The following is a 7,889-nucleotide window of genomic DNA, read 5'->3' on the forward strand; positions in this document are numbered from 1 at the left end:
TGGGGAAAAACAGGGGGGGGGACAGACCCTGGGGCCACCAAGATCTCCTTCCAGTTTGAGTGGCATTTGTGCTAGCAAGAGGTACAGAGCTGTAGTCAGCCAGACCAGAGTGCCCCTGTGCATGGCCTGTCTGCAATGTTACAACAGCAGCAGATCATAATTTTCAGTGTTTGCTGGCGTGGTAAAGCATGTAGGTCCCCTCCTGACCATGCTCTGTGCTGCCTGCCCTGGCAGCTGTGGGCTGTCACTGCAGTGAGTGGGTGTGTGGGGGTCCTGGCTTCCCTCCTGCTGCAGTTACAGGACAGGCTGCAGCCTGCACACAGCTCCCCTGCTCTGCTTGAATGGCTGGAGCTGAGCTTGCAGAGCAGAGAGAGCCTGAAGGCTTTATCTCTGTGCCCTTCCTGCCTGCTAAGAAATCCCTAGATCCCTTCAGGGGACATCCTCGATAATGGCCAGTATTAATGGCTGAGTAGAGCTTGGCCCTACGTCTTGGGACCAACCTCTGAACTGGCATCAGATGGCTCCTGACAACATGCAAGCCTTGGTTTGGCAGATGCAGTGCCAGAGAAAACGTGGGGCAAAGTCACTGTTTCCTTGGAGTATCAGGAAAGCTTGGGGAGGGACCTTGTGCAGAGCAGAAATCCTCCCTCGTGTGCTTCCAGAGCTTCATGAGCTAGTGCAGGGACCTGGGGTGTGGAGTGTCAGGCAGTCTGTCAGCCTGTACCAGCACTCAGCCATGCTCTCCCTCACAGAGTGCAAAGCCTGCTACCACAAATCCTGCTTCAAGTCCAGCCGCTGTCCCCGGTGCGAGCGCCTTCAAGCCCGCAGAGCGCTGCTGGACAGGCAGGGCAGGGAGCCCTGCAGCTCGGACTGCGAAGATGAGCTGGAGCAGCCGGAGGCGGTGGCAGCCACATGAGCATGTTGCAGCCAAGGAGCAGATCATGGGTTTATTTATGTGCATGGCTTCATCACCAGAGACTGAGCCACACGGAGTGGAGATGAGGACTGTTGGGAGGCCCGGAGCACTGTCTTGAAGGGATTTCTTTTCCCACATCCAGGACTGCTGGGCTGGGAAAGGAGCCTATTCCACCGTGTGGATCTGCTCCAGGTACCACTCCCAGTCACTGATGCCTTTGCTTGGGGGGAGGCAGCTGCTCCTGCCTGTCCTGCAGGCAGAACAGGGACCTTTTCCGAGCAGTTGTTCCTGCTGGACCCAACAGGGCTGTGCTGTCCATCCCTGTGCCCTGCTCTGAGCTGAGCAGGGTCCCCTGAAGGGTCAGCACTTGCTGCTCATCAGCTGTATACTAGGAAGCTCTGGTCACATCTGCTCCTTGGAGGAGGGAATGAGGTCTCAGTCCTGTGATCCTCCGTTCTGCTGCTGGGGGTTGTGTGCATGGAGGGAGGGTGGGATTTGGGGTTGGTTGTATATTTAACAGCTCCCTTTCTCAAACGTGCTGTGGGACACTGCTGGAGAGCAGTTGCTCTGACTCCAGAATCAGAGCAGAGGATGTGGCAATGATGAAAATGCCAGATTTCCCTGTGCTGCAGAGGGACATTGCCCCTGGAGCAGCTGCACAAGTGGATGTGCTGGTGGACTTTTGGCAGGCAGATCCACATGGCTTCACAGAAATCTGCCTCCATGGGATATGGTGAGGCTTCTGACCCTACTTCCTCCTCATGCTGCCAATCTATCCTACCAGGGAGATATGTCCTCCTTTAAGGATGACATGGGACCTCACTCTGGTGGCACCAGAACCTGCCTTGTGTGGAGCTCCCTCTCTGCCTGAGACCTGTCAGGATGCAGGTGAAGGCTTGTCCCTCCAGCTGCATCCCCAAGCCTCTGTTTAGTTGTTTGGGTTTTTTTTTATTCTGCTGGACTTGGTTTTATTTTTTTTAATGTGGTTGTTTCTATTTTTAACTGTGTGTTCCCCTCAAGGAGGTGCTGCTTGAAATGCCTTCTTAGGGGGCATGTGATCTGCTTGGGACGCGCCAGTATAAAATCTCCAGGGCTATCCTGCTCCTGGTTCCTCACCCCTGGATGGAGCTGGTCCACTCTCCCAGCAGGATCTCCTGCTTCCCTTTGGGGAGGAAGGGTCCCTGAGCCAGGCAAAGCTTTGAAGCTTCCCAGCTGTGCTGTGGTGGGATGGTCAGGCAGCCTGCTTGCAACAGGGATACCCAGGGGAGAGGGGTTTGGCACTGGGGTGCTGCCAAGGACTGGTTCCTCACTGATGCACTTGTGTCACCTGCCACAAGTGACAGCTCTGCAGGGTCAGGGTCAGACCCAGTGGGACAAGGTGAGCTCTGTGCCCAGTTGAAGAGGTGCCTCTGCATTGTGGGGGGATGCTTTAGCCATGGCATGTCCAGCACCACCTCAGCACAGGTGGGATGTGGGCTGTTAGGAAGGATGGTGTGGCCTGTGTATGTGCAAGGAGGGTGCTGAGGGACCAGAGAGCAGTGCACTGGCAGGAGGCTCCAAGGGGCAGTGGCTCTTTCAGCACATGCCCTGATTCGAGGCTGGGATGTGACCCCTCGTGGGCTCTCCCTGTGGGGGTGGCAGAGTTGGGGAGAGGGGAAGAGGCTGGGTCCAGGACATGTGGCTGCAAGCCTTGCTGTGAGGGCTGGGCTGCTGCATCTCTCCCCTGCCTGCAGCATCCTGACCAAGTCCTGAAAGCAGGGTTCAGCTCCCCACTTGCTCCCCTGCGGTTTTTGCTGCCTTGTGTCTTGCTTCTGCTTTTTTTCCCCAGAAGAGCAGCTGCTCTTCTGCTCACTCTGTCTCTGCAAGCCCTGGGCTGCCAGATGCTGGTCTGCCTTGGTTCTTGCCTGTCTCCAAGCCTGAGCCACGCCCTCCTGCTGTTGCTTGGATCTTGCACCCCCTTCCCTGGAGTTGCCTCAGCAGCACACCTCCATCCACCCTATTTTGTTTAAAGCACTTTACTGTCATGGGACAGCAGCTGAGAGGCTGCCCAGATCCCTTTCTAGAAGCACTGAGTACTTTTTGAGAAGAGGGAAGGAATTCTGGCTTAGTTATGGTTTCCACCCTCCACCATGGACTGTATGTGGAAGCAGTAAGACTCCCAAACCTGGCACAGGTTTTCAGGGCAAGACTGTGCCCAGCACTGACACTGCTGCCCAGCACTGACCACTACAACTAACACTGGAACTGGCCACGACAGGGAGCTCTGGGAGGGAGAGCTGGGGGCTGCCCTGGCTGTCAACTGGAGCCCTCACAACGGGATTATTGCACAGCACAGCAATTAAAATGCCGTCCTTAATAAACGATGTTAATAAGGAGTCTGGTTGTGTTGTGACATTGTTTCTGGTGGGGTAATGGTGTGTATCCCACCTCGAGGTGATGGGGCACGCAGGGAGCAATGGAAGGGACAGCTCATATAGCTGGTGGTGCAGTCACTGTGAGGGGGTTATTGTCACTACCCCTTGACTAATTAGTCTGGTTTGTGGCCTGCCCCTGCAAACTGCCCACTGGACTCAGGGCAGGAGGTACAAGGGCTCTGTAATGTCAGTCCCCTTCGAGAGTTTGCCTTTGCTGCTGGCAGAGGGGCACAGGGCCCTGGCCTTGGCTGCCCTGTCCTTGCTTGCATTTCCATTCCACGCCACCAAACTCTGTTCACAGCAGTGTTGTGCATCTCCCCATAAACACCATCAACACAGGTGATACAAAGTGTAAACTTTAAAACAACTGTTGAAAGATGACAGCCCAGCACTGGCTCCACAAAGAGCCTCTTCCTGGAGGCTTTTCCCGAGAAACACCCTGCTCAGCCCAAATCTCAGCTGTGGTTACCAGCAGCAATGATAACCTGGGCTACTCCTGAGGCCTTGGTTGTAGAAAGGTTTCTGGCAGGCACAGGCATGCCGAGGATAGGCTCTCACAGCTGCCAGCAAACTTGTGGCAGCAGAAGGGCTCCAGCAGCTGCCCCAGTGTGGCAACTCGAGCAGTGGGTGATGGCAAAGATCTGCAGAACCCTGGAGCTTGCTGCTGGAAGGAGCCCTCAATAACAAAGAGCCCTTCAATATCCCAGGGTGTTATCTGCCCTGGGTGATCCCTGCAAGCTGGCAGCCTGGCAAAGGCACATCTGCCCAGCCCAGAGGGTCACCGGGAGTGCGTGGGGGTGTAGCGACGCTCGAACTGCTCCACGTCGAACTTGCGCCTGCAGCCGGCGTAGTTCATGTAGCGAATCTTCCCGAAGATGGGCCGCTCCGCCCAGCCCTGGTCGTGAATGCCGCAGATGGACCACAGGCAGCCTGCCGGGCACAGGGACACCAGCCTCAGCTCTCCCCCTTGCTGGGAGGCACCCAGAGAGCAGGTGGGATGGGAGAGCAAAGCAGAATGGGCTGGAGTTGCCTGCAGAGAGACCCCTCTGCAGCCTTGGCCATCAGAGCTAAGGCCTCCCACCCCGTGCCCCCATCCTGCAGCTTGCCTACGTATCCATTGGGGTCCCTCCCATCCAGCTCGTAGCGGTCGTTGAGGTAGATGGCAAACTGCAGGGCCTCCTCAGGGGAGCGTGTCCACTCCAGGATCTTCTTGGCCCAGTACATCCGCAGGAAGCCGTGCATCTTGCCCTCCTGGACCATCTGCAGCTGCAGGGATGGAGACAGCTGTAAGGATCAGTCCATGGCAGGTCACCTCCGTGCCTCAGAAAAAAGCTGAGCATCTTGTGGGGAAGATGTAGGGCAGTACCTGGGCAGCGTTCCAGAGCGGGTCATGTGTGGTCCCCTGCTCCAGCTCCTGCAGACTGTACAGATAAGGCCTCTTGTCTTTGGCGTGGAGCTTCAGGGTGGTTTGTGCCCAGTCATAGGCACCTGTGAGCAAGAGATGAGGAGCAACACTGAGCAACCTGTTCTGCAGGGTCCTGAGAACCAGGCTCCTGAGGGCACTGTGCCCTGGAGGCACCATTCTTGAAGAGGGCACTCATCACCTTCTGTCCTACCTCCAGAAGAGACAAAATGTTGGGACATTAGTGCCCCCAGAGCCCCTCTCTTAGCAGAACTGAGATGGCCAAGTTGGAGTGACCAGCTGGGTAGCCAGCACGGCCCACGTGACCCAGGATGTTACCCTGCACACTGTCGTAGTTCTCATTGTAGTAGCAGAAGTTTTCAGCCAGCTCCCGCCGCACCACAGCCTCCTCCACAAATGCATCCACCGAGTCCTTGAAATTGCGCCGGTGCTTCTGCACCTCCAGGATGGCTCTTTGCGTGGAAACCTGGCCTGGGGACATGGGGAAGCACCAAGTCAGGCTGCTGGTCCAATCCACAATGCTCAGTCCTGCTGCAGAGTGGGAAGCCTGGGACACTCACCGAAGTGAAGCCATGGGGACAGGTTGCTGAGAGCTGCCTTGTTGGGATCATTCCTGTGGCTGCTGAAGGATTTCAGCCGCTCTGCAATGAAGGATTTCAGCACAGCCATCCCTGCAGCTGTGCCAGGGGTTGCCCACTCCACCTCCTTCACTGTGTGGTCCACCTGCAAGTTGGAATAACACGCCTCCCAAGCAATGGGCTGGGCGGCGACCAAGCAGTGAGTGCATCTGCAGAAACTTTTCAGCGAGGGCTGCCCTCAGTGTTATGTCCTCAACCAGCAAAATCCCTAATCCATGCTAGCCTCCTCCTCTTAACTAGCCCTCTGCATGGCAGATGTGGGAACTGAATGAATGAGGTGGGAACCTCCCTTTCCCCAGGGCATCCTCATCTCCACACCATCTTCGTGTGACCTCAGGCAGGTCACCATCCTCATTCCCTGCCAACCCCTCCCAGGATCACAAAGGACTTATGAAACACTGAGACCTGCCCATGAATGGGTCTGAGTGTCTCCTGCAGGTACCTCTGCTGGGCAGGAGGGCGGATGTGGGTGACGAACAACAGGGGGAAACTCGGTGAGGAACTCGGGGAGCTGAGCGTGGGTCTTGCCCCGGATGGTCCTGGCACTGTACTCCTGCTTGGGGGAGGTGACCCAGCAGGGCACGATGTTGTGGGCATCAACCTGGGAAGCAAAGCCACGGAGAAGGGTGTGAGAAGCAAACAATCCTGACAACTTGACACACATGCTCTCTGCTCAAGTCACTCCGGTGTGCAAGACACAGGAGACAAGTTTGTCCCACATCTCACCAGCCAGTTTTCTATTCCCGGAGTGCTGGCACCCACCTGTGCAAATGGCACATCCTCTGGCAACCGTTCCCTGACGTCCTCCACCCACTGCTGGGGGAGGCAGAGGGGACTGAAGTCTGTCACCAGCCCACCCACGCCATGCTCCGTCACAAACGTGGGCAGCACATCCTTGGCATAGCCCAGCAGCAAGTGGAAGGAGATGTTCAGCTCTGCACACTCCTGCAGTGACAGGGAAATGGCTGTGGGACAGTTCATGGCTCTGCAACACCACCCAACCACCATCTGCTGAAGGGATGGATGTGCCTCCCCTCTTCCCCATTCGCCCTGTCCCACCCAGCACGGACATCCCCTGGCTGTACCTCTGCTACCTCCTGTAGGCCCCTCAGCATGAACCTGTAGTGGCGGATGGTGGCCTCCAGAAATTTGGGCACCAAGCAGAAGCAGACATGCAGAGGCAGCTCCTGTTTGAGGGCCAGGCGCTGGGCATAGAGGAAAGCCCAGTTATCTGGGGGAAAGTCAACAGGGCAGCGTCAGGAGGGTGCTTCACTGACAGGATGGGGATGGGGTTTCACAGGAAGTTTCTCCCATACACCCCTGTAGAGAGTGGGGCCAGCACCAAAGTTATCAAAGCAGGGGACCAGCGCTTTTACCACCCATGGGAGCCCCTTCCACCAGCTGGTTCGCACCTTGCACTCGCTGATCCCGACACATCCAGTAAAGGATGCACCGAGCATCATCCTTCAGGTCCGAGCCCTGCGAGACAAGGCGAACCCGCTTTTTGTTGTACTTGAACTCCCGGACGGACGGGGCCGCCCTCCGACGGGCTTCCTGTATCGCCTGCTCTCCCTCCGTCCTCCTCCGCGACACGCGCGGCACCTCCGCGGCCTCGGCCTTTCGCTTCGCTTGTCCCCGCCGCATCCTCAGCACGGCCCGGAGCAGCGTGGCTGCGCTGCCGGAGGAGAACAGGCCGCACTGAGCTCCTGCGCTTCCCTGCGAGTCCCGGGCCGCGGTCCGCCCGCAGAGCCCGGGGGATGCTGCTGGTTCCCCGCCCGTCCTGGGCCTCGGGCACCGGGGAATAACGCTGTTACGGTCCCCGGCCCCATCTGCTCCTGGGGTCCATACCTGGGGTCGGGATCCCGATCCCGATCCCGATCCCGATCCCGATCCCGATCCCGATCCCGATCCCGATCCCGACCTGACAGCCACGCGGCCCCGAGTGTTACACAAGCCGTGGGCGGTGCGAAGGGCGTGGCCGTGGGCGTGGCCGTGTCCCGAGGGGCGGGGCCTGTGGCCGGGCCCGCCCCCCGCACACCGGCGCAGGTGCTGCTCCCGTGTCCCCGGCGCGCCCGAGGCGCTGCACCTGCCCCGGGAGGGGTCAGTGCCCGCTGGTGCCTCCCCTCCGTGCGCCCGGGAACAAGGAAGCAGCTCCAACTACCTTCAGCCATCGCTCGGCAGCGTAGTTCCCCGCTGGCACCTTCCCCAGGCCCTGTGTCCTCAGGTCCCTCAGCTTCCAAGGCGTTGGGGTGCTGGCTTTGGCCATGACTCGGGGCACGGGAGGGCTGCCCCTGCTGCTGCTGAGCCTTGCTGTGCTGGATCTCTCACTGGGTAAGGGCTGAGCGGTATGTGGAGCTATCCATGGGGTGGGGGCTGAGTGAGGAGCGTCGTTCTCCAGGGTGGTGGGTGGCCCTGGGGTGACTTCACTCACAGAGGTGAAACACTTCGGGTGCTGTTTGCTCTCCAACATCCCTGTCCTAGTGAGCAAGCAGGGCTGT

At 58.3% G+C, this 7,889-nt stretch overlaps 2 protein-coding genes across 5 annotated transcripts in view; one reads left to right on the forward strand and one right to left on the reverse strand.

Annotated features, from left to right (window-relative positions):
- RUBCN (rubicon autophagy regulator) overlaps positions 1-3,280 on the forward strand; it is a 29,742-nt gene extending 26,462 nt beyond the window's left edge. For 2 of the 3 annotated variants that reach the window (XM_041405656.1, XM_041405658.1), the window contains one exon: positions 753-3,278. In XM_041405656.1, coding sequence (XP_041261590.1) covers positions 753-916 — 164 coding nt within the window. In that variant the 3' untranslated portion in view covers positions 917-3,278. Of the gene's footprint in view, positions 1-752 lie in introns of all 3 variants that reach the window. The other variant, XM_041405659.1, reaches the window with a different exon arrangement.
- Positions 3,281-3,701: 421 nt separating this feature from the next.
- Positions 3,702-7,318, reverse strand: LOC121336483 (deoxyribodipyrimidine photo-lyase-like). 2 transcript variants are annotated; one of them, XM_041405661.1, is made up of 10 exons: positions 7,313-7,318; positions 6,804-7,066; positions 6,477-6,622; positions 6,154-6,336; positions 5,834-5,992; positions 5,314-5,512; positions 5,072-5,224; positions 4,697-4,818; positions 4,437-4,596; positions 3,702-4,260 (listed from the first exon to the last, which is right to left on the reverse strand). In XM_041405661.1, exons 2-10 carry the CDS (start codon positions 7,033-7,035, stop codon positions 4,109-4,111), a joined length of 1,506 nt encoding a protein of 501 aa, XP_041261595.1. In that variant the 5' UTR covers positions 7,036-7,066; positions 7,313-7,318; the 3' UTR covers positions 3,702-4,108. The 2 variants fall into 2 exon arrangements, with proteins under 2 accessions (XP_041261595.1, XP_041261594.1); XM_041405660.1 differs by lacking the exon at positions 7,313-7,318 and adding an exon at positions 7,240-7,285.
- Positions 7,319-7,889: the final 571 nt, after the last annotated feature.

Source organism: Onychostruthus taczanowskii, unplaced genomic scaffold, assembly GCF_017590055.1.
Source record: "Onychostruthus taczanowskii isolate IOZ18803 unplaced genomic scaffold, ASM1759005v1 scaffold24, whole genome shotgun sequence".
NCBI classification, from domain to species: domain Eukaryota; kingdom Metazoa; phylum Chordata; class Aves; order Passeriformes; family Passeridae; genus Onychostruthus; species Onychostruthus taczanowskii.

Excerpts from the sequence above, each read along its gene's own strand:
- LOC121336483 (XM_041405661.1), bottom strand. The coding sequence starts at position 7,035 with ATGCGGCGGGGACAAGCGAAGCGAAAGGCCGAGGCCGCGGAGGTGCCG. Across the intron at positions 6,337-6,476 it reads GCCTACAGGAGGTAGCAGAG|GAGTGTGCAGAGCTGAACAT; the intron begins GTACAGCCAGGG and ends CTGTCACTGCAG. Across the intron at positions 5,225-5,313 it reads GTCCCCATGGCTTCACTTCG|GCCAGGTTTCCACGCAAAGA; the intron begins GTGAGTGTCCCA and ends CCATGTCCCCAG.